The sequence below is a fragment of the Rana temporaria genome, chromosome 1 (genome assembly GCF_905171775.1).
Source record: "Rana temporaria chromosome 1, aRanTem1.1, whole genome shotgun sequence".
Taxonomy (NCBI): domain Eukaryota; kingdom Metazoa; phylum Chordata; class Amphibia; order Anura; family Ranidae; genus Rana; species Rana temporaria.
Window position 1 is genome coordinate 90,261,599 of NC_053489.1, and position 26,319 is coordinate 90,287,917.

Consider the following 26,319-nt stretch of genomic DNA (forward strand, 5'->3'; position numbering starts at 1 on the left):
GTACCAATAGGTGTTCGCACTAATACTGTAACTGCAGTTCACATAGAATTACATCAGAACAGCTATTTTTAAGTTATCTAACTTGATAAATTTCTGTTATTATTATACAGGGTTTACAGTATATAGCACTAACAGTATAATTACAAAACAGATTAAGACAAGAGTCTGAAGAGGGTCCAGTGTGTGAGAGCAAGTGATACAGAAGGTAATAGCTATAAGGCCTCGTACACACACACAGTTTTCTCGGCCAGAAACAGCAAGAAAACTGCTGGCAGAGCTTTTTGCCAAGAAAACTGTTCGTGTGTATGTTTTTTTGTCGAGAAAACTGCCTGGAATCTCGACGAGAAAAATAGAGAACCTGCTCTCTATTTTCTCGTGGGGATTCTCAATTTTCTCATTTTGATTCTCGTCTGACTTTTTTTCGACGAGAAAACCGGTCGTGTGTATGCTTAAAAAAACGCTCATGCTCAGAATCAAGCATGAGGCGGGATCGCTCCTTCTGGTAAAACTAGCGTTCGTAATAGAGATAGCACATTCGTCACGCTGTAATGGACTGAAAGGCACGAAGACTGAAAACCAGTCTCTCACCAAACTTTTACTAACACGCAGTAACACGAGATTAGCAAAAGCAGCCCAAGGGGTGGCGCCATTGGAATTCGAACTTCCCCTTTATACTGTTGTCGTAGAACGACACGATTTTGGCTTGATAGTGTGTATGCAAGGAAAGCTAGACAAGAATCCGTCAAGCTTGACAGGAATTCCGTTGAGAAAAACAACGTTTTTTTCCCCTACGGGATTCTCGCCCGTGTGTACAGGGCTTAAGGGTTGAGTTGATGGTGAAAGTAAAATTGGAGGCGGCATAGGCTTCTCTGAAGAGTAGAGATTTCAGGGATCTCCTGAAGGCGGACAGAGTAGAAGATTGCCAGACAGATTGGGGTAGGGAGTTCAGGAGGATGGAAGAAGATTTTGAGAATTCCTATAAGTGAGCATGGGAGAAGGTGATGAAATAGTGAGCAGGAGATCTGATCAGATCAGCAAAAGCCAATCCGTAGAATGGAATGTTACACAGCAGGTGTAGGGTTGTTTTTCTACAATGTTGTCCTTATTCTAATTTGTACTAACTCAATTTGCTGTTCAAACATTTCCACCTTCCAAGCTGTTTGGTTGCAAACTCCCCTGGTATGTGGGAGGGGTTCAGCAAAATGCTTTGCCCACCACTTATTACATGGTCTGTAAATAAAATGTTGCTCTGGATAATAGTTTGGGGAAGGGTTACACGCTTCATTCCTGTAATTTACAGGGGCTCCTAAACACAGGGGTCATAGACATTCTCCTGCTGTTCTGTCAATAGTGTAAAGAGCAAGTAATTTCTAGTACAAACCCCAAAATTCAGAGACAATAAATACATTACACAAAATATTAGGGCATCGGCAATTTAAAGCGGAATTAAAGCGGAGGTTCACCCAAACTAACAACATTATTTTAAAACAATCCTTGCACAACGCACATACTGAATTGCCATAACATTTAACATTTTTTTAAAATAATTACCGTAGTATAGCCATGTAAACTATGACTTCCGGGATTCCCCTCCCGCGGGAGTAGGCTCATCTTATCCTTACCTCGGTGCCGCAATGCATTGTGGGACCTCTCTCCAAAAATGCAATGTGAATCTCTAAAGATTTCACACACAAAGTGACACGTGACGTCGGTTACGTGACGAGGACGTCTCTAATTGCGCTATTTTATAAACTGGCATGCCTGTAAATATTGCCATTAGGTACCAGAACACACTGTAAACCGTGCGCAGGCGTGAGAATGAGCGGTGAATGCTGGGAGATCAGCATTCACCGCTTCCAGGAAGTGATTGCTTGTGGGCTTCACAATGCCCACAAGAAAAATGGAAACTCCCTCGGATGGATTTTATAAATACTTCTTTGCAGAGAAAACGGATAGCGGATATGTGCAGTGACCAAAGTAGTGAGTTTACCTTTGCATTGTTATACCCCAGTGAATGCTGAGAAAAAAAATAAAGTTTGCTGCGGAACCCCTGCCTTAAACCCAAAACAAAAAAATTAATAAATGCTGATTACCAATAATTTTTTATTTTTTTTAGGCCCGCTTCCGTCTGTTTTCTATTTGTATTCTGGCCAGTAACACACCTCCTTTATTAGAGTGCCTCCATTCTGGATGAAGGAGCACAGGGGCACATTTGGAAAGCAGCATTGTCAGTCTGTGGGGGGGGGGGGGTTTACTAGATGTACCAGCAGATTTTTTTTAAAAACAACAGACTTACTGGTCAGAGCACCAGATAAAAAATACGGGAAAGAAAGCCTAAAAAAGACCAATGCAGCCATCACATCTAAGAAATGGGAGGCTGTAATATGATAAATGTTTTCGTTCGGGTTTAATACTGCTTTAGGTATTACTTTACAGTAGTGATTACAGATTAGCCTTAAAGTGGTAGTAAACTCCCTTGTATGATTTTTACCTATAGGTAAACCTATAATAAGGCTTCCCTATCCGTACAGTAAATATCTCCTAAATGTGCGCAGTTTAGGAGATATTTACTTTAGATGCCACTGGTGACGTCACTCTGAAGGAAGGGCATATCCGTGCCCTTCCTTCAGAGTGGTGCCGTAAACAGTGGCTTCTACCTCACTGTGATGGCATCACTGGCTCTGCCATTCATATCACTGAAGCCTGCATACCCGGAAAGAAGATGGAAGTCCCTTCAATGGTGACAGCGTACTGCTGGAGGGCATCGTTTTCAGGTAAGTCTTTTATAATGCACTGGTATGCTATGCATACTATAACATTATGACTTAAACTGCCCGGGGCCCGATTTTGTATTTTTATGCGGTTTAAATCTTTTTTAATGCGGTTAAACTCTTGATCGCCGTTTAACTTGCACCCACTGGGCCAGATCCACATAGCGAGTACGCCGGCGTATCTACTGATACGCCGGCTTACTTTCAAATTACCCGCGTTGTATCTTTAGTTTGAATCCTCAAACCAAGATACGACGGCTTCTGGGTTCAATCCGACAGGCGTACGGCTTTGTACGCCTTCGGATCGTAGGTGCAATACTTCGGCGCCCGCTGGGTGGAGTTTGCGTCGTTTTCCGCATCGGGTATGCAAATTAGCTTTTTCTGAAGATCCACGAACGTACGCACGGCCGTCGCATTCTCTTACGTCGTCTCTAGTCGGCTTTTTCCGGCGTATAGTTAAAGCTGCTATTTTGCGGCGTATAGATAGACTTGCCATGTTAAAGTATGGCCGTCGTTCCCGCGTCAAAATTTGATTTTTTTTTTTCGTAAGTCGTCTGTGAATAGGGATGGACGTAAGTCATGTCTAAATTAAAAAAATGCCGTTGTTGCGACGTCATTTCGCGCAAAGCACGGCGGGAAATTACGAAACGGAACATGCGCAGTTCAATCGGCGCGGGGACGCGCTTCATTTAAATGAATCACGCCCCGTACCCGCCGATTTGAATTCCGCCGGCAGAAATACACTACGCCGCCGTAACTTACGGCGCAAAATCTTCCTGGATTTGACTTAAAGCCAGGTGAGATACGGCGTATCTCTATTACGCTGCGCCTATCCAATTATATGTGGATCTGGCCCTTTGTCTTTTCTTGTATGCAGGCAGTGCTGTAAGATGAACTGCCAGATCTATTTAGTGCATTTTCTATATAATCCTATGAAGAGTTTGTTAGGAGGTAGTAACTGTAAGTGCCACCTCCTAGTGAATTCCCAGAAGTTAGAAATGGAAAATGCACTCCAGAGAAGGCAACCAGAAAGTTTAGCTCACAGCAGGGCTTTAGCTGTCACAATAGGTTAGAAGTGGGGTTTACTCCACTAGTGTTTGTTCCACAGAAATCACAGACCTGGCTGGTGTAGGGGAAAGTAGAAGGTTGGCACATGTTCACTAAGCTAATTTGAAGACTTTTCACCTTACACACTGGTGGCAAACTGTTACTAATTAAAAATTTGAGGCAGGGTTGGTAATGCCCCATGTTTGCTAGCTCCAGGTCTGCAATGGCTCCAGCAATTAAGTTTCCTCTCCAGGCATGCTCCAGAGCCTTCGTAAGCAACACTCCAGCTCCAAGCAACTAAGCCAGCTCTGAGCTCTGTACTTGGAGTCCTGCCAACTCTAGTTTGAGGTTCCACCTAGCTGGAAATACCTTACCTTCAGTTATAAATGTTTTTTTTTTTCTGAAAGGAGAATTGCAAGTAATGATGTGGTAGTAAACACCAAAGATAGACCACATTGAACTTTGTGTCAAAGATAGTTGACTATTTTGTTAGAAAAAGCTAAATTGCCCTGTTATGAAGCTGCAATGCTAGCCAAATTCCATGACTTACTGTATTGCATTGGACTGGAGAAGACCTGCTGATTTGTGCTAGGGATAAGCTCTTTCTCATGTTACATGATGAACTAAGAGCAGACTCCTAAACCACATGCCTGCCATACAAGCAGCAGATAATGATTTAAGATTCCACCTATAATCCTTCCTCCTGTTATTGTACAGACACGGTGCTGTCTGCTCGAGAAACAAAAAACCTGTAAACTGTTACTGATCTGAATTTTGTAACATTTCACTGTGCAGTATCCCAGAACCTTACTAGAAAGGAAAATTAGATCATACTTTTAATGTGCTTTTCCATTGACTTAATCATTTGAAGGACGTTTTTTTTTTTAGTTTACCATGAATTGGAAGCACACATAATGCTAAAATGGGACACAACAGGAAATCATTTAGAATATGTGACTTATTTTCAAATATGCACCATTAAGAAACTGCTATTAAAGAGGATTTTAATTTTAGTTTAATTGTTGGACGCTGCTTAAGGGTTCAGCATTTCATTACAGCCACTAAGTCATTTTTATGATTGGCTAGGCCACTGAAACAAGCATTTACTGAGTAAAGAAACACTCTTGTTAAAATCTAGGATCACTTAAGGTATATAGATCACCTACTTTCTGTAATGTTCATACTGGCCTTCATTTTAACGTTGTTAGTATAACTGCTAAATTCCTATGTTGCTGCTACTGCATTCAGTGAAAGGTCCAAAATCTGAACCTGGAAACTGCGGCACAGCTATTCCCAGGTTTGAAGCAGAAAGCTTGAGTAGCGAGAATCATGTGACAATGTGCCTCCTACCGCACCAGAAACATGGTCATAGACTTAGCCACCTCTGTAATCTCCATTGTGTTCCACGACCTTAAAAAATGGGTTTCTTTACTGTTCTGAAAGTGAACCGAGCTGTTGAGCAGACTGCCTGCTCCCCTTTCCTCCCTTTTGCCATGAAGTTGAATGGGTGACCTAAAGGGTTAATGAAGAGGCAACAGGAACATAAAAGATGGGCTACAGCATGCTCAGGACAGCTTTTCTCCCTGTTGGCTTAATACAACAAGGTTTTTGGGATCCTGGACTACTCTGGAAATGAGCGTGGGTGCAGGCACAGAGATGTGCCTTTGTGCCCCGTTGCTGGTTCAGTACCACACTGAATTCCACAGGTTTAGGAAACTTCTGTATTTAGCAAAGTGGCGATGTGTGCTGGGTCTGAGACTGGAAAACCAATTCACTTAATTTGGTAGGATTCTTTGTAGTTTTCTGGAAGATTGCCAAATGTAAAATTTTTCCTACAATTACAGAAATAATTGACCCACAACAATTCCTGATTTATGTTGTCACAGTTATGCCTAACAAGTCCTTCTGTCTACATCTGTATTGAACTGCAGTGTCATGTGATCAGCATCAGTTGTTTGAACTATGTACAGTCAGGTGCATAAATATTGGGACATCGACACAATTCTAATCTTATCTATACACCACCACAATGGATTTGAAATGAAACAAACAAGATGCCCTTTAACTGCAGACGTTCAGCTTTAATTTGGGGGTATTTACATCCAAATCAGGTAAACGGTGTAGGGATTACAACAGTTTGTATATGTGCCTCCCACTTTTAAAGGGACCAAAAGTAATGGGATAATTGGCTGCTCAGCTGTTCCATGGTCAGGTGTGTTATTCCCTCATTATCCCATTTACAAGGAGCAGATAAAAGGTCCAGAGTTCATTTCAAGTGTGCTATTTGCATTTGGAATCTGTTGCTGTCAACTCTCAATATAAGATCCAAAGAGCTGTCACTATCAGTGAAGCAAGCCATCATTAGGCTGGAAAAACAAAACAAACCCATCAGAGAGATAGCAAAAACATAAGTTGTGGCCAAATCAACTGTTTTGAACATTCTTAAAAAGAAAGAACGCATGGGTGAGCTCAGCAACACCAAAAGACCCGGAAGACCATGGAGCAACACCAGAAGACCACGGAAAACAACTGTGGTGGATGACCGAAGAATTCTTTCCCTGGTGAAGAAAACACCCTTCACAACAGTTGGCCAGATCAAGGACACTCTCCAGGAGGTAGGTGTATGTGTGTCAAAGTCAACAATCAAGAGAATACTTCACCAGAGTGAATACAGAGGGTTCATCACAAGATGTAAACCATTGGTGAGCCTCAAAATCAGGAAGGCCAGATTATAATTTGCCAAACAACATCTAAAAAAGCCTTCACAGTTCTGGAACAACATCCTATGGACAGATGAGACCAACATCAACTTGTACCAGAGTGATGGGAAGAGAAGAGTATGGAGAAGGAAAGGAACTGCTCATGATCCAAAGCATACCACCTCATCAGTGAAGCATGGTGGTGGTAGTGTCATGTCGTGGGCATGTATGGCTGCTAATGGAACTGGTTCTCTTGTATTTATTGATGTTGTGACTGCTGACAAAAGCAGCAGGATGAATTCTGAAGTGTTTTGGGCAATATTATCTGTTCATATTCAGCCAAATGCTTCAAAGCTCATTGGATGGCGCTTCACAGTGCAGATGGGCAATGACCCAAAGCATACTGCGAAAGCAACCAAGGAGTTTTTTAAGGGAAAGAAGAAGTGGAATGTTATGCAATGGCCAAGTCAATCACCTGACCTGAATCTGATTGAGCATGCATTTCACTTGCTGAAGACAAAACTGAAGGGAAAATGCCCCAAGAACAAGCAGGAACTGAAGACAGTTGCAGTAGAGGCCTGGCAGAGCATCACCAGGGATGAAACCCAGCATCTGGTGATGTCTATGCGTTCCAGACTTCAGGCTGTAATTGACTGCAAAGGATTTGCAACCAAGTATTAAAAAGTGAAAGTTTGATTTATGATTGTTAATCTGTCCCATTACTTTTGGTCCCTTAAAAAGTGGGAGGCACCTATACAAACTGTTGTAATTCCTACACCATTCACCTGATTTGGATGTAAATACCCTCAAATTAAAGCTGAACGTCTGCAGTTCAAGCACATCTTGTTTGTATCATTTCAAATCCATTGTGGTGGTGTATAGAGCCCAAAAAATTAGAATTGTGTTGATGTCCCATTATTTATGGACCTGACTGTAGCTGATTGCACTACCTGAACATTCTGTTTCAGACGTAGGAGGTTAGATACACAGCAGAAGAGTATCTTGTGATTTAAATTATTTTGATCTCTCACCTTTTTTCTTTTTTTTTTTGAATCTGCACCACTAACAGAAAACACTGATTCCTTATTGCACTTTGCTGTATAGATAACCCTATCAGCAGGGAGATCATCCAGCAAGTGTACACCTGGTAAAAGGGCTCTTGCAAGATTCTGATCATTATCATATAATCATATATAATGTACCCTAGCTACGTTTGCAGATATGTACACTAAAGGTAGTACTTTTTAGGTGAAAATTTCTGTAGGCTTATTTTGTAAATGCTACGCCATAAAATATGCCTTTTAGATTTTGTTGATCACTTAAAAGTGAAACTTCATCTTTGAATAAAGGAATGGGTTTACTACATACTGTATATGTTTTAAAAAGTTATTTTAAAACGTTGAGTTTTGACCAGTATTACCTTTAAAGTAACTATGAAGTCCAGAAAAAAGAGCTACCTGTTACCAATCCATCAGTTCACAGGGAATGCCTGTAACAAGCTGAATGATTACACAGCACAAAGAACATCTTAATCATAATATATTTCATAACAGTGCATCACAATTTAATATGTTGTAATAAAGAAGAAAATTGAACTACATTTTTCTTATTTACTGCAGTGTAGAATTTATTTATCTGGATAGCAAACCATTTATATGGCAAGAAGCATTTTAGCTGCTACTCATCTTACATAGAAGTCTATCCAAAGCCAAAATGTATGTTTTATATAAAGTTTGAAAGGGTAGGAAGTAGAACCCATGTCAGGTTTATATTGCTGCATCTGTCCCCAGTGGAAAGTTTTCCTCTCTATTTATCCTGATGACCGTAGTCATCAGTTCTGGAATTGAGGAAAAATTCAAAGTATATATTTGTCACTTAAAGGGGTTGTAAAGGAAAACATTTTCATAATAAGCATCCTTTACCTGCAGACATTCCTCTTTTCACTTCCTCATTGTTCGTTTTTTGCTCAGAAGTTGCTCTATTTCTTCTCTGTTCTGTTCACTTCCTGCTTGTCTGATTTTACTGACCACTGTGAAGGGAGGCTTTACTGTGGTGGTCAGTAACTTGTTCACCCCCTCCTGGGAACTACATCTGTGTGGCAGGACGCTCTCTACGTGTTAGAGACTTCAAGGAGGTGTGAATATCTGGGCGTGGCGCAATTCATACGGGGAAATATAGTTCTTACATGAACGAACGATGTAAACCAGGAAGTGAATGAGAGAATAGCAACTAGAACGCCGGAGGTGGTATAGATGAAGGAATTTAATAGGTATTTACTCGTTTTTTAACAGAATCATTACACTATTCTGTCTGTCTACCTTGCAGACATTAATTTTAGGCACATTTTTTTTTTCCTTTAGTGACCGTTTAAACAGAATTAAAGAGGATCTGTATCTTCTGATGGGGATTCTTTTTCCAGTGACAATTGTCTTGAGCAGGCTATACACCAGTAGAATTGTGTTAGTTCAATTTTGTAAAAGTTAATGGGGCCAAATAGACTATAATTTTTTAACATAGTGTCATCAAATTCAAATGAGCAGGATGGAAAATGTTTCATGAACACATTCAATCTAAATGTGAAGGTGGTTTTCATTTGGGAAAAATCATACAAGCACAAAACAAAAATGTTTAATACGTCTGGGATTAAGTAGATCTAGATGAAATGTTATGGGCTTTCGAACAGAAAGGGTTGACTCAATGATGACATGAGGCACTCTGACAAACAATTTTTCTGAATTTTCATACAAACATTCTACAGGTTTATGGCCAGCTTAAGGGTAGTTTTCCCTCACTTTTAAAGATTTCCTCTTATTTACCTTTGTTGTTTCAGGGCAGAAATTTTAAGGAAATCTCCCTAATGGGTCATAGATGACAAGAAAGTGACAGGGTTTCACGTATTTCCTTTTCTATCTGAAAAAAATAAATAAAAATTACCATTAGATATACTTTATAGTACACACTGAAATATTTTGTTTCAGAATTTTAGTTTCATACGAAAAATCTTTTTTTAGTTACTCCCTGAAATTTGTTTTTATTTATTTTGTTTTGTTAAAAAATGCATTCGTCTGAAAATCTGAATGAATTAAGGTTGAATCTGTCAATTGAAGGCTTATGGTGTCTGTGGGATGTTCTAAGATGATTCGACGAAGCAGCTAAACTGTACAACGCCACGATCGTACATTCCGTAAATGTACGAATTTCGAATGCCCCCGCCCACAAGCTATAGTAGAATTCTAATGTTGTATGACTAGTAATAATTATATTTACTAATTATTATTACTAGTCAACCAACATTAGAATTCTTCTATAGCCTATGGGCGAAGCATTTGACCGGAAATGTCCGCTTGCGGCGTTCGTATGTTTTTAGCTGTTACGTCGAATCTTCATGTCTCTATAATATCTTTTCTCTCTGTGTCGAATAATCTTGGACTAATAGAGTTAAGGTTAGGCACATTCAACCGCAGGTTCGATAGACACAGATCGCTATTGTCACCGTTGTGTCAAATCTTCTATCTATATCGAACTGTTGTCGCAACAAAAACGAAAATAAAGCATTTTTTTTATGTCAGTTCTTTCGGATTCTGCACATTCGTTTGTTAAAACGAATGCGAAAATCCCAGAAATTTGGACAAAAATCCATTCGGATGATAACGAATGCACATGTCTAGTTGACAGTTTTGAAAGAATTGAAGTTAGATTAATTTGAAGACTTAGTTGTATCCCATCCTGCAATCCTAAGAATCTTTTTTTTTTTTTGTTTCCTTCACCCAAAAGCTGTAAATCTGCTCCTATTGAACAGGTGAAATAGGATTTGCAATATGAGCTTCAGAAGAGTAAAGTGCATTCCTAATACTTTGCCGGCTTCTGTCACGGCTGCACCTCGGAGTAGATGGCTGGAATTTTTCAGCATTAATTCTATAGCCATAACGTTTACATAAGTGACATTCTTTGTCTAGTGGGCTGAGGTCATGCGTCTTCTCTTTACAAAACACACTGACTGACTTACAGTGTCTGCTCTAATGTATATAGAGGTGACATGAGGTGAAGCAGATGGCCAAAAAAGGACAGATCAGGTCACAAGTGGGTCAGACTTTTGTAAATAAGGAAGAACTATTAAGCACTGACATACAATTAGTAGTTATTTTATGGAGACAGGGGTCAGGTAGCTTTTGAATCTGAACATGATCCCATTTTTTTTAAAGTGTTTGTAAAACCCAAACTGTTTTTTTTAGTGTTGGATAGAGTAGGTAATGATTAAGACCTCTATGTTTTTTTTCCTTTCTTTTATGCTATCTGAGGATCTAAAGACGTTTCACTTCACTTCATTCCCCAAATACACACCTAAAAGCAAGAGTAAATCTCTCTAAAGTGATGGAAAAGCCTCTCTTAGACAGTTGTCCCTGGAATAGATGTATTGGCCATCCTAAACCAGGGCTTTGTGGTTCCTCCAGAGGTTCTAAGGGGTTCCTTGAGCTGTGGCTGTTTGACCTCCCATTTGATTATGTCTGCATAGTTCAGTGATTAATGCAATTTGGCACAGCCAACTGTATGACATCAATGATCTTTTTAGGTATATGCAAGGAGTCAGTTTTCTCATTGGCCACTAATGTAATGAGCTATTTTCCCCAATGACACAAACAAAAACAGCAGAAAGAGGGCGCCTGTGTCAGTGTGATAGTAAAAACAAGTAACACTTTATTCAGATACACTTGCATAAAAGTATCTTGCAAGCTGCACACAGGGTGGATGTGGATCACCAATCAAGCAGCCAGCTGTCACAGGGTATGAGAAGACCGCTATGGGGATAAACTTGGACCCGCCATACGGAGGTATATAACCGGCGGTGTCTCCAGCTCTCACACCCACTCTCACAGGGCTAGCAAGAGACCAAATCAGGATGGGGGTGGGCCGCAATGCGTTTCCAAGGTGCTGCCTCCTTTTTCAGGCACAACATTTTTGCCTGATCCAGGTGCCCTCTTTCTGCTGTTTTTGTTTGTGCCTGAGAGAATTCCCATTTCATGCTGAGGAGCTGCCGGTGACTGTGCTATCCCCATCCACCTGTGGATCCATTCATCCTGTGGACTTCTCCTTGATATTCCTTAACACTATGGACTGTATGGACTAATTCTTACCTAATTTGTTTTGAGTATAACTTATTGTTGTCCCTGTCCCCCCCCCCCCCCCGTTATTGATCCCTTATGGTTCACCTTAAATCTGCAAGTGAGCGCTCACTCACACACTATCTGCCAGTTCTGTGTGATTTATTTAAAAAAAAGGGTCAAAGGAAGAGCTGCGCTGTTGTAGGCTAAAATGTGACACTAGTGACAATGAAGTACTCGATAAACATCACTTAAAATTATGAAACACCGACTGAGTGAAAAAAAAATATATCTGTAAATAGGTCTGTGAGACAACAAGAAGGGGTTAATTCTTAAATTAGGTAGAAACCTGAAAACTATCAAGTAAATAAATACCAGTCCGTGTGAACAAACCAAAAAAAATCCTTAGGAATACTATTAACAAAGATTCAAAGGTAAAAAATGTGAATATAATAAAAAATATTAATGCAGAGTGTCCATATAAACTTAAATATCCCCAGTGTTCAACTAATCAAATAGTCCAGGAAAAAGGGCTGACAGGATAGTGCCTCCACCAAACAATAACACTGCCGCTTACCAGATGGATGTGATCTCTAATTATAGGAGATCAATATGCGCATATGGTTGATATCCCAGCCTGGGGTCTCTATTGGTAGCATAAATCCCTCAGTGTGGTTCAATATTGCATAGAAGATTCAAGATGCACCACATAAAAAAAAGGAAGGGACTGGCATAGCGTAAAACCCTTAAAAATTGAATAAGTACCATAAAAATGCACACTTACATCAAAGAAGTGAGATAAAGCATATAAAATACAATCGAGCCGGCCAGCTCTTCGATTCAGCAGCCTGTATCTTCCGGGTCTGGCGCACAACGCGGTGATGTCAGAACTTCGTTCCTCACAATGTTTCGTCACTAGAGGAATGTGATATATTGCTTATTTTCTCAATGACCCCCAATTAAATGGTTTTAGAAGAAATTGATTCAAGGGTTTCTTTCCTTTCTTTTCACCTCCTGTTCTTCTGAAGACTTCACCAGGAAGCTCCACAGCTTTGCTAAAGGCAGAAAATCTACCTCATCTTTTACAGTTTTGCTAAATGTAGAAAATCGACCTCATCTTTTTTAATTTGAGTTTTACCACAGTACTCAGGTGCCAAATTGAACATGGCTTTCATATGGTGGGACTTCAGCTTTTTTCCAGGGATAATTTGATGGAATATCTGTCTTCTTCCATTCTAAGGGGGGGGGGGGTTGATCAGGGGTGGGAATAATGGGCCAGATCCTCAAAAGAGATACGGCGGCGTAACTGCTGTTACGCCGTCGTATCCCTGGTCCTAACTATGGAACTGATCCACAGACTCAGTTTCCCATAGTTAGGACGAAGATCCGACATGTGTAATTGAATTACACTGTCGGATCTTAAGGATGCAATTCTAGGCCGGCCGCTAGGTGGCGAGGCTATTGAGGCCGGCGTAGAATATGCAAATGACCAGTTACGGCGATCCACGAACGCTCCGACGGGCCCGACGCTCTAAATCTACGTCGTTTACGTCGAGTTCCGCCGCGTAAAACTAGGGCTAAGCCCTAGTTGTCCTAAGCCATGTTAAGTATGGCCGTCGTTCCCGCGTCGAATTTTAAATTCTACGTCGTTTGCGTAAGACGTCCGTGAATGGCGCTGGACGCCATTTACGGTAACGTCTAAGCAAATGACGTCGGAGCGACGTCAGTTAGCGCAATGCACGTCGGGTAATTTACCCGACGGAGCATGCGCAGTACGTCCGGCGCGGGAGCGCGCCTAATTTAAATGGGACTCGCCCATTTGAATAGGAACGCCTTGCGCCGGACGGATTTAAGTTACAGCGCCGCAAAATTCCAGGTAAGTGCTTTGTGGATCGGCACCTAACTTTGGAATTTTGCGGCGGAGTAACTTAAATCAGAAAAGTTACGTTGCGCCAAGGCTTTGTGGATAACCCCCAATGTTTTTTTCAAGGTCTGTGGTATGCATAATTAGTCCGGTGGTCCTGAGGCATGTGGAATTGTAGTGAGAATTCTTGAAAATACATATGCGATTCCTGTGTATTTAGGTAGGTGGAACTTGCACCATGGAATTTTCTGGCTTAGCATATTAAACTGTAATTGGCCTTTTTTTTAAGTGGGGCGTGTATTGCTTTCACATTTAACCTTTTTAATTAAAGGACAGGGACCAGTAGTGTAGACAGCTGCAACCAGTCAGAATTCAACTTTCAGCGCCTTAGTGCATACCGTGAAATTAAATCCAATTTCTGACTAATTGCTGGTTTCTGTACATGGTACACCACTGTTATTTGTTTTATTTTTTAAGTGTTTCTTCTAGGAGTGAAAATGCTAGTTGCCTGACTGTGTCTGATTTAAGTACATTAAAATCACAGCCCAAGACGAAAGCATAATGTAAAAAAGTGCCAGCATTGTGTCAGAATTCTTTTTTTTTACTTGTTTCAGGTGAGCACTTCGGTTTCAATTAAAGACAAAATATCAGCGTGAACAGCCAGGAAATTAGCATTCTCATAAGAAGTATTCAGCAATGGCAGCCTCTACTTTGACTGACTTCCTATAAATAAGCCCAGAGCTTGACTTTGGCAATGTTTTCCTTTTTCTAATTCATAGGATTACGCCTATGAGTTAGTACTTGTGACTCCAGCACTCTGCACGGAAGCTTTAAGGAAATTGCTGAGTTATATTTTATCGACAGCAATTTGTTTAAATGTGTGCGTAAAAGCAGACTGTATTGCTCGTCATATTTAAACTTGACTTTGCAACTGTTTAAGTTGAAGCAAAATTATTATATCTTTGGCTTAAGTATATTAACTGCAGCATGTTGTTTTCTGCGATGGCTGTTCTGCAGTTTGAAATGTTGCAGGCTACATATAAAACGTTAATTTCTCTGTCCATTCTGCAATCACAGGTGGTGTTAAATCGTGTGCATTAAACTGTTTGGCTGAAGGCTATAACTTTTACACTGAGCGGGCCCCTGCTGTTATAGATGGAACGCGCTGCAATTCCGATTCCCTGGATATCTGCATCAACGGAGAATGCAAGGTTAATGGCTTTACATTTTAACAAACACCTGGACATCTAAACATTTGTCAGATAACAGTTCTCTTCCCCTTTTTTTGTTTCTCTAAAGACATTGAAACAATTTGCATCACACTTTCAACAGAAACATTCTGCAATAAAAATCTCGTTCTTACTAGCGTACTTAAACATAGGCCCGTGTAAGGGCCATTTTTGCCCACATGGGGATGCACAGGTGTTCTGTGCATCCATGTGCATGCAGTCCTATTCCTGTCAAATGGGATGCAGCGTCAATGCCCGCATTCTCCACCAAAAAAAATGGGATGCAGCAGCCGCTCCCAATTCGACATCCAAATGCAGGTGCACACTTAGGCTTTGTCTATGCAGCCACTGTGTCTCAAGTGGCGTGAATGGGACTACCTGCACAGGGATGCACAGAACACCTGTGCATGCCTGTGTGGGCAAACACGGCTCTTGCATAGGCATAAGCTCAAGTACGCCTGCGTGAAATAGGCTGAAGAGTGCAAGATATCTGATTATGCATTTATTTAGCTATAGCAGAACACCAGACAAAATGTATTTTCTAGTTTGGATAGACAGGGTAAACTTAAATAATATATGAAGCCAAACTTGGTTCCCTAATTTTCAGTAGGGAATGGTTAAAACTCCTGTTGTTTTGTTTCTTCACTTCCTGTCCTGTACACACAATGGGAAGTAAAAAATAAATATTTCCAAAGTGAGGGAAATTTCCCTCTTAGACAGCTGATGCTGGAACTAGTGTCCCCATTGGAAGATTCTCCCTCTGTATCTGTTCTGATGAAAAAATAAAAAAAATTGCATTATTTTCAGTCCTGGTAGCCTGGAGTTCAAAATTAGAGAATCAACATAGTGGGACAACATTAGGTCCTGATGGGTTCTAACCAGGACCGTCGCTACAGAACAGGCAAAACAAACAATTGCTTGGGGCCCCGAGCTGGCCTGGGGCCCCCAACTTGCCCTTCCTAGGCTGTAGCTTGGCCAAGCTCCTCTTCCTGCCTCCTGGAGTTCTGTCAGTCCGGCCAGGTACCACGTGTGGTACAGGAGATTCAGTTTCCTGTTCCCTGAGTGCTCACTTCCTTTCAGTCCGGCCAAGAACACAGGAAACTGAATCTCCTGTACCGCACGGTACCTGGCCCGGGCACTATCTGATAGAGGACTGGGGACCCATAATGATAGAACACCGGACTAACAGGAGGAAGAGGAGCTCGGCCATGCTACAGCGGCAGCCTACAGGGAAGAAGGGGAGTTGAGAATAGAAAAATAGGGACTAGGGGGGGCAGTAAGAACATGGGTGTAAAAAAATTGTGAATCGTTAACTTAGGCTTTGCGTGCTTGGGGGCCCCCATTTTGCTTGGGGCACCCAAATTCCTTTAAACGGCCCTGGTTCTAACCCATCGCCTCTCTATACAAAACTAAGCAAACAATTTTAACTTTAGATCTTGTTAAATCTTATTTGAGGATTTTATTTATGCATGTCTGCAGAGAATTCACTCTACTTTATGCGTGTCAGATTGAGATGTTCTCAGACAATACTAAAAGCACTTTTACTACAAAAGTGGGGAAGGGTTAAAATTAATTCCAAGCATTTGTTGTTGTCTGTTCCTATTGGTGAGATTTGCTTACTCCCTGGTGTAATTGGGAAAGGATGGGAAGGAAAATCTTCCAATAGAGGCACAGGCAGCAGGAAAATAAAGGCAAAGCACACTTTACTGACTCTATCCTAAATAAAAATGGATTTCCAAACCTTTTAAATCCTACACGTGACTAGAACAATAGCAAATCCATTATTTTCTTATTGTTGTTTACTGTAATTCATATTTGTTGTATCCGGTGCTGCAGGCAACTCTATAATTGTCCCAAGAATATTGAGGACATGTAGCAATAAGGGGTAACAACTGTACTAGTACAACGAAAAGTCCGAAACAGGTAGGGGGTTTCCAGGCCTCCTCAAAATCCCCTTTATTAGTGCTATACATTTACAGTGTTCTGCCACAAGCTACGAGAGCAACGTCTTCAACAGCAAGTATTACCAAAAAGATTACCTAAAGTAGATTAGTGCTATGGCTGCATTTGTTTTTTCTGTATTTTGTTATCTAGTGATCCTGCCAGTGACACTCTTCCTGTCCTAGGGTGACAACACCCACTTGCTGATTGACTACAAACACCTCTCTGTTTACTCAACTTCATTACATTGTGGGTAAGGGTTCTGTAGTCTTCAGAAGATAGCGGAGAAAGATGATAACATTGTTTGAGATTTCAGTTCAGTACACTGGAAGTTACAGAAAATGTACATAGTCTTAAAAAAGAGAACTAATAATGCAGGCAACACAGGACTGGTAAGCTGCAATGTATTTAATGTTTTGTTTATGGCTTTACCTTATCCTTTAAAGGGGCTGTAAAGGCAGAAGTGTTTTATCTTAATGCATTCTATGCATTAAGATAAAAAACCTTCTGTGTGCAGCAGCCCCTCTCAGCCCCCCGTAAAACTTACCTGAGGTCCCTCTCTGTCCAGCGATGTCCAAGAGTGTCTCAGCCGGCTCAAACACAGAAGCAGCGCCTTTGGCTCCCGCTGCTGTCAATCAAAGTTAGCCCGCTAATCAGGGAAGAGAAAGGGTGAGGCCAGGGTCGGGGGTCCGTGTCTGAATGGACACAGGGAGCTGTGACTCAGTTAAGGTGCCCCCATAGAAAGCTGCTTGCTGTGAGGGCACTGAACAGGAGGCAGGGGCCAGGAGTATAGAAGAGGGACCAGAGAAGAGGAGGATCCAGGCTGCTCTGTGCAAATCAACTATAACAGGGCAGGTAAGTATACCATGTTTGTTATTTTTATAGGGGGAAAAAACGAGACACTCTAATCACTTTAAGGTATACTAAGAATGATTGTTGGTTACTATTGCCAAGTAAAGTTGTATTGAATGGGAAATTTCAAGTTTTGTTTTTTTAATTTATAGCTGCAGTTACTCTGAGATCATTTCATCAAAGGGGGTATTTGCAGGCAGTGCATTTTATGGTCATGTCTAATATAAGTTCTTTATGGGTTTTACTGGGTTTGATTACCACTCCAGTCAAGTGCCTGATGACTTCTATGGTTATGACAGAACTAGCTTGACCAGTAGTGGGTCTTGATCAGGTACCAGATTCTTCATAGAAAGCCATGACTGAAATGGTGACATTGGCAAAATCACTGAAATTCAACTTCCATTACCACTAGGAGCATGGTCTCTGTTTCTTTTAAAAACACTGCTAAAACCAAGTCCCTAGCAAAGGGATATATTGCCGGTTCAGGCAGCAAGACACCATCTCCATAGTATGATGTATGTTCATTCCCAGGGATTCTGCTTTTGGCAGACAGTTGCTGGTGATTGATCTGACAATGGGCTGTATTTCTACAGAGAATCTGGCAGGGCTTGGGTGATACAATCCTTGGCATACAATTGAGCATCATCTGTCATGGTTACTGTGAGTAAGGCCAAGATGTTGTTGGAGAGATCTGCCTGCTGAGACTGCAAAGACGTGTAACAAACACATTGGTGATAAAACTTATCAAAGTCCACCAACACTAATTAATCGCATTTGAATGTTCTGACCCTTCAAAACATAACTAACAAAAATTTACCTTTTTTAAAGGTGTTTGAATAAGTAAAACTTTATTGGTGCACCCCACAATGGGAGGCCCCAGAAAACAGAGATCTACTTCATGTGAAAGTGTATATTTTAATATATCACTGCTGTGTAAACAATGGACGATTTGCAGGGATTGTGAAATGTGTGTTAAAGGCTTTCAACGTTTCTAATGTAATAATATTTGAGGACAATTGTCTTACTAGGTGTCCTACAACAACAATTAACTTTTGTTAATCTCTTCTGGTTAGCATGTAGGCTGTGATAACATTTTGGGCTCAGATGCCAAAGAAGACAGGTGCCGAGTATGTGGGGGAGACGGAAGCACTTGTGAAGCTATAGAAGGATTCTTCAATGATTCACTACCCAGAGGAGGTAAGTTAAAAATGTATGACTCAAAGGGATGGAACGGTTGACAAACAGCACATCTCAGGCTTAAAGTGTTTTTAAATTTACAACCTTTTCGGCAAAAAGGAAATAGTAGATCCTTTGGAATTTGTAATACTAAAGGTATACTATTTCTTTGTTTGCCAGTTGCCACTAACACTTTACTTTTGAAAAGCATAGATGTTGTTTGGATGACAGTCTCTTGACAGTTTTCTTGGGTACTACTGGTGAACTCTTGTCAGAGGGATTAAAGAAGTAGAGACAGGTTAATCTGTCAATTTCTCAAAAATGCTATTCAGTAACGGCTACACTTTTATGTACTGGGCTGCTTTTGAGCCTAATAATCTGCTACAGAATATCGCAGACTATCACCAACTATGTCTCCAATATAATTTCTATATCAAAGTTATTTTAATTTAAACTTACTTTTACTTCTGGTGTTTTGTGCAAACCTGTGTATATCATATTTTCATTGACTCCTGAAATGGAAATTCTGATGAAAATGTTATCAGCAATGTTTGGTTGAGTACTAAAGGTTCATTTTTTATTAGATCAATTGATTGCTGTAAGCTAGAGCATTTAAATATCACTTACCTCATTTTTCCTTTTGACCTCCAAAATACAGTAATCCAGGTTTGAAAATGCCATTTCCTGTCACTCCTCTTCTTGCTTTCCACCAGCATCTGAGCCGTTTTGCATGGTGGAAAGCAGAATGTGCTCACCCCCTCCCTATGACCACAGCCCTGTGTGAAGATGCTCTCTTATTCCTCACAGGCATGGAGGCTAAGCCTAATGGGAACTGTAGTTCCCATTAGGCCGTGACGTAGCAAGAATGAATGTGTACCGCAAACCAGGAAGTCAGTGAGAATAATGATTCAGGAGTGACGGAGGTGAATAAAACAGCTCAATTTCAACAGGTATCAAACTAGTTATAATGCAAAACATTACTTTTTACTTTATCAGCTACTGTCAGACTTTAATTTAAGAGGAAAATATTTTTGTCTTTACAACCCCTTTAAAGTAGCTTTTTCTGTCATAATTATTTGAGGCTCACAACGTTCTAGAAAATATCTGTGCAAAGTTGGTTTCCCAAGCATGTATTGGATACTACTTTGTTCTTCTACATAGATGGGGGATGAATTTGAAATTTCCTTAGGGTTTTCTAAGGGAGCACTCATAATAAGGGATGTGTAGTCTGTTGTTCTCTGCTAGGAAAAAAAATATTTAACAGAGCTGCACAACTGCAAAGTAAAGAGTCTTTACTTTAACATCTCCAACGATAATACTAAGACCGCCTTGGAAAAGTTTTACAGATACAATATGAGATTGCAGTTCCTAATGTCAGGAAGATTATAGGAATAGCTTCCATGATGATCTGTATGTGTCTTAGATGGGGTTAATGTTTTCTTACAGTGATTGAACATATAGGCCGTGTACACACGATCGGTCAAAACTGATGAAAACGAACTGAAGGTCCGTTTTTATCGGTCCAAATCGATCGTGTGGGGGCCCCATCGGTCAAAAAAATTAGAACTTGCTTTAAGATTGAACCGATGGACGCCTAACCGATAGGTCAAAACCGATCGTTAGTATGCAAAAGCATCGTTTAAAAACCCGCGCATGCTCAGAATCAAGTCGACACATGCTTGGAAGCATTTAACTTCGTTTTTTTCAGCACGTCGTCGTGTTTTACGTCACCGCGTTCTGACACGATTGGTTATTTAACCTATGGTGTGTAGGCACATCAGACCATCAGTCAGCTTCATCGGTTAACCGATGACAACGGTCCTTTGGACTTTTCTCATCGGATGGACTGATCGTGTGTACGCGGCCATACAGTCCCTTGAAAAAGTAGTAATACCCCTTCAAATTTTTCACATTTTGTCATGTCACAATCAAAAACGTAACTGTATCTTATTGGGATTTTATGTGATAGAACACAAAGTGGCACATAATTGTGAAGTGGAAGGAAAATGATAAATGTTTTTCAAGATTTTTTACAAATAAATATCTGAAAAGTGTGGCGCGCATTTGTATTCAGCCCCCTTTACTCTGATACTCCTAACTAAAATCTAGTGTAAACAATTGCCTTCACAAGTCACCTAGCTGTTCTTTGAAGCCATCAGAGGTTTGTTTGAGAACCTTGGTGAACAAACAGCATCATGAAGCCCAAGGAACACCAGACAGGTCAGGGATAAAGTTGTGGAGAAGTTTAAAGTAGGGTTGGGTTATAAAAAAATAACTTTGACCATCTCATGGATCACTGTTCAATCCACTGTTCAGAAATGGAAAGAGTATGGCACAACTGCAAACCTACCAAGACATGGCCGTCCACCTAAATTGATAGGCCAGGCATGGAGAGCATACATCAGAGAAGCAGCCAAGAGGCCCATGGTAACTCTGGAGTAGCTGAAGAGATCCACAGATCAGGTGGGAGAATCTGTCCACAGGACAACTATTAAGCCTCGTACAAACAACCGTTTGGGAAAACTGCTATAAGAGCTTTTCGTCGGAAATCCCAGGCCGTGTGTATGCTCTATCGCAGTTTTTCCGACAGGAAACTGCCGGAAAAAAAAAAGACCATGATCTCTTTTTTCCCGCCAGGCTAAAAATCAGAGCGGGAAAACGGAAAAATCTGTTTGCATGGTTTTCCTACGGGCAGAAAACCGCGCATGCTCAGAATCAAGTATGAGACGGGAGCACTCTTTCTGATAAAACAAGGTATCCTAATAGAGCTAGCACATTCATCACGCTGTAACGGACTGAAAAGCACAAAGACTAAAAAGCGCAAATCGTCTCTCACCAAACTTTTACTAACACGCGGTAACACGAGATCAGCAAAAGCAACCAAAAAGGGTAGCGCCGTAGGATTTGAACTTCCTCTTTATAGTGCCGTTGTACGTGTTGTACGTCACTGCGCTTTGGACAGGGGGACTTTTGGTCTGAGCGTGTGTATGCAAGGTAGCCTGAGAGGAGTCGTGCATTCCACAAAATCTGGCTTTTATGTAAGAGTGGCAAGAAGAAAGTCATTGTTGAAAACAAGCTATACGAAGTCCTGTTTGCCGTTTGTGAGAAGCCGTGTGGGGGACACAGCAAACACCTGGAAGAATGTAATGACTAAGCGTTAACATTTGTGCAAAACGCATCTACCTCTTTGTCCCCTGCTCCATCTGTCAACCACTTATCATATAAAGCTTCAATTAAAGGATTTTTGGAAGTGCAGCCACCCGGAATTATTTCTTCATGTGGAAGAAGGCTCTCTGGTCAGATGAAACCAAAATTGAACTTTTTGGCCTAAAAGCAAAATGCTATGTGTGGTGGAAAACTAACACTGCACATTACCCTGAACACACAATATTTTCTTCAGCGGGGACAGGGAAGCTGGTCAGAGTTGATGGGAAGATGGATGCAGCCAAATACAGGGCAATCTTAGAAGAAAACCTGTTAGAGTCTGCAAAAGACTTAAGACTGGGGCGGAGGTTCGCCTTCGAGCATGACAATGACCATAAACATACAGCCAGAGCTACAATAGAATGGTTTAGATCAAAGCATTTTCATGTGTTAGAATAGCCTAGTCAAAGTCCAGACCTAAATCCAATTGAGAATCTGTGGCAAGACTTGAAAATTGCTGTTCACAGACATTTTCCATCCAATCTGACAGAGCTTGAGCTATTTTGCAAAGATGAATGGGCAAAAATGTCACTCTCTAAATGTGCAAGTCTGCAAATCTTTTTGGCTAGAGACATACCCAAAAAAACTTGCAGCTGTAATTGCAGCAAAAGGTGGTTTTACAAAGTATTGACTGAATACAAATGCATACCACACTTTTCAGATATTTATTTGTAAAAAAAAAATGAAAACGATTTATCATTTTCCTTCCACTTCACAATTATGTGCCACTTTGTGTTGGTCTATCACATAAAAGCTAAATAAAAATACATTTACATTTTTGGTTGTAACATGACGAAATGTGGAAAATTTCAAGGGGTATGAATACTTTTTCAACGCACTGTGGTAGTTGGGATTTTGCATGGTTGAACCTAAGCATCACTAAAGAGAACATTCCCAGTAAGCTGTGTACTTGAATGAATGAATGAATGAAAAACTTATATAGCGCGGCACATGCGAACTGAATCGCCTCTGGGCGCTTGTTGTTTGTGTCTCATGCCTTTCAGAAAAGCAGGGTTTTGATCTGCCTTCTGAAAGACAGGTGGTCTTGCTCCAACCGAATGCTGGTTGGTAAAGCATTCCAAAGCCTGGGGCCCTGGAAAGCAAACCTTCTTTCTCCTTTGGACTTGCATTTGGTTTTAGGAACCTTGACCAGATTTTGGTCGGTGGATCGCAGCATGCGATTGCAATTGTGCGGTTTGATCTTGTCGCATAGATATCTAGGAGCCTTCCCTTGGATGCACTTATGTGTCAGGCAGAGTGCTTTGAATGCAATTCTGTCTTTCACTGGCAGCCAGTGAAGGGATCTCAGTGAAGGTGAGATTGATTCCCAAGATTTTTTCCCAGTCACCAGTCTAGCGGCCGTATTCTGTACGACTTGAAGACGAGCGATTTGGTACTTGGGTAGCCCGAGGTAAAGGGCATTTGCATAGTCCAGTCTGGAATTCACGATAGTTCCCACCACGACTGCTACGTCTTCTTTGGGGATAAATGGAATTAGTCTGCGTAGAAGGCGCATCAAATGGTGCGCCCCGCTGACTACTGACCCTATTTGTGCGTCCATTGTCATGAAGGTGTCAAACGTGACTCCCAGACTTTTGACTTTGGAGCTAGGGGCGATGATTTGTCCCAGGATGGGAGATGGTGTCCAGTTTGTTGTCGGTGGTTTCTTCCGACTGGCATCGAAGATAAAGAGTTCTGTTTTAGCACTATTGAGTTTGAGATAACTCTTAGTCATCCAGTTTTCTATTGAAGAGAGACATTTCTCTAATCTGAGATGATGATCCTTTTTATGGCAGATGCGAAAATACAACTGCGTGTCGTCTGCATAAGAGTGATAAAGTAGTTCATGGCTACTGATAATATCAAAGAGAGGACGAAGATAGATATTAAACAGCACTGGTGATAGGGGGGATCCTTGGGGGACCCCACATGGCACCGTGCGTTTTTCTGACGTGAAGGATCCCAGTTTCACTGTTTGTGATCGGTTTCCAAGAAAAGAGGAGAACCATGGTAAGGTATCTTCTGAGACTCCGGCGACTTCTGTTAGTCGTCTCAGTAGCAATTTATGGTCTACTGTGTCAAAAGCTGCGCTTAGGTCCAGCAGAACCAGGAGACAGGATTCTCCTTCGTCTGCGGCCTCGAGTGCATCGTCCCATATTTTCAGTAAGGCCGTTTCTGTCCCGTGTCCGGGACGGAACCCGGATTGAAATGGATCGAGTAGGTTGTGGGTGTCCAGATGCTGTTGCAGCTGATTTACCACCACTTTCTCCATTATCTTGGACAGAGCATTTAGACCTGTTATGGGACGGCGGTGAGTTGGGTCCATAGGATCCAAATTAGGTTTTTTCAAGATCGGCAAGATTGTGCCCTCTTTCAACAGGGAAGGCACTATGCCTTCCTTAAATGACTGATTTATAAGCTGCGTGATCGGAGGCGCCAGGATGTCGGCACATTCCTTCAGTAGCTTAGTGGGAATGATGTCATTTGGTGCTGTGCTGTTGCGCAGCACACCAATGAATTTTTTTGTTGTATCAATGGAGATGGGTTCCAAAGTGAACTTAGTTGATTGTAGAGGCGTTCTGTCGTTGTTTTGATTGAAGACGGGGCTGAGTGGAGTATTGTTTTGCCGAATACTTACCCGAATTTTTTCAATTTTGTTGATGAAGAAATCCGATAGTTCGTTGCAGAACTCTTGGGTGTCTGAAGTGGGGACTTCTAGACATCCAGGGTTCATGGTCTGGGTGACCATCCTGAAGAGTTCGCGTGGGCGATTCATTGCGCTGTTAATCACTTGAGTGCAGTGTATTTTGTCTTCGTGTCTTTAAGGAAGTGAAAAGATTGTGACCTACTCAATGAAAACGTGGCTGTTTGTGTCCTAATGTGGCATATTTTCATGTGCCCTCCTCGGTAGTAGACAGCCTACTACACCAGAATGCATAGTGGACTGTGGGCCTAATCCACAAAAGGGATACGCCGGCGTATCTACTGATACGCCGTCGTATCCCTGTTTCTATCTATGGAACTGATCCACAGAATCAGTTTCACATAGATAGGCAGAAGATCCGACATGTGTAAGGGACTTACACTGTCGGATCTTAGGATGCAGTACCGCCGCCGCCGCTGGGGGCATTTCTCGTCGAAATGCCGCTTCGGGTATGCAAATTAGCACTTACGGAGATCCAAAAAGCTTTTATGCTTCGTTTTTTCTCCGTAAGTATTAGTTTTCCGTCGCAAAATTAGGGCTACTTTTACAAGGCCTAAACTGTTTACACCTTGTAAAAGTAGACCCTTCTATCCCGCGTCGCTGTCATTTTTTTTTTTCAATTTTTTTTTTCCCGCCGCAACTCTTTTTTTTTTTTTTACGCCCGTCGCGATTCTCAAAACCCGGCGCAACGTAAAACCGCGCAAAGCACGTCGGGAAAATGACGTCGGGAGCATGCGCAGTACGTCCGGCGCGGGAGCGCGCCTAATTTAAATGGGACTCGCCCCCTTAAATCCGTCCGGCGCAAGGATTTAAGTTACATTGCTCAAAATTTCTAGGTAAGTGCTTTGTGGATCGGGCACTTAGGTAGAGATTTTGCGGCGGTGTAACTTAAACGGGAAAAAATATGTTGCGCCGGGTTTTTGTGGATTAGGCCCTAAGTTTTTTGTAGTTACAAGGCTGTTTTTTTTATGCAACATATTCAATTTAAAGGGGTTGTAAAGGCTCGTCTTTTATTTTCTAAATTGGTTCCTTTAAACTAGTGCATTGTTGGTTCACTTACCCTTTCCTTCAATTTCCCTTCTAAATGTTTTTTTTTTCTTTGTTTGAATTTCTCACTTCCTGTTTCATCTCGGTAAGCTTTCCACCATCATCCAAGCGGTGGAAAGTCATTTAGAACAGCTTACTGACAGACAAAGAAAACAAAGAAAAAAAACATTTAGAAGAACCAACAATGCACTAGCTTAAAGGAACCTATTTAAAAATAAAAAATGAACCTTTGCAACCCCTTTAATTCTAGGAGTAGCTGGGTTGACATCTGGAATATTTATACTTTCTCTCTTCATTAGCTAATGTGTAAATGTGAAACATAAACATAATGCAGTTTATGACCAGTAGGCATTAATATTGTGGTGCCTTTTCCATTGAACTCATACACGCACCAGCAGGACAGGGTAACTGTCGAAGGCTCTCAGGCCTCGTACACACGACGAGTTTCTCGGCAAAAACCAGCAAGAAACTTGCTTTTTTTTTTGCCGAGGAAACCGGTCGTGTGTACATTTTTCGATGAGGAAACTGTAGATGAACTCGTCAAGCCAAAAAGAGAGCATGTTCTCTTTTTCCTCGACGGGAATGGAGAAAATTGGCTCGTCGAGTTCCTCGACAGCCTAACAAGGAACTTGACGAGGAAAATGATGTGTTTCGCCCCCTTGGAGTTCCTCGGTCGTGTGTACGAG

The 26,319-nt window shown here is 41.3% G+C and overlaps 1 protein-coding gene across 1 annotated transcript in view; it reads left to right on the top strand.

Annotated features, from left to right (window-relative positions):
- The window catches only part of ADAMTS6 (ADAM metallopeptidase with thrombospondin type 1 motif 6), a 397,790-nt gene that overhangs the window by 299,093 nt on the left and 72,378 nt on the right, over nt 1–26,319 (top strand). Inside the window, exons 16-17 of the mRNA XM_040340248.1 lie at nt 14,558–14,691; nt 18,576–18,699. Coding sequence (XP_040196182.1) covers nt 14,558–14,691; nt 18,576–18,699 — 258 coding nt within the window. The remainder of the gene's footprint in view (nt 1–14,557; nt 14,692–18,575; nt 18,700–26,319) is intronic.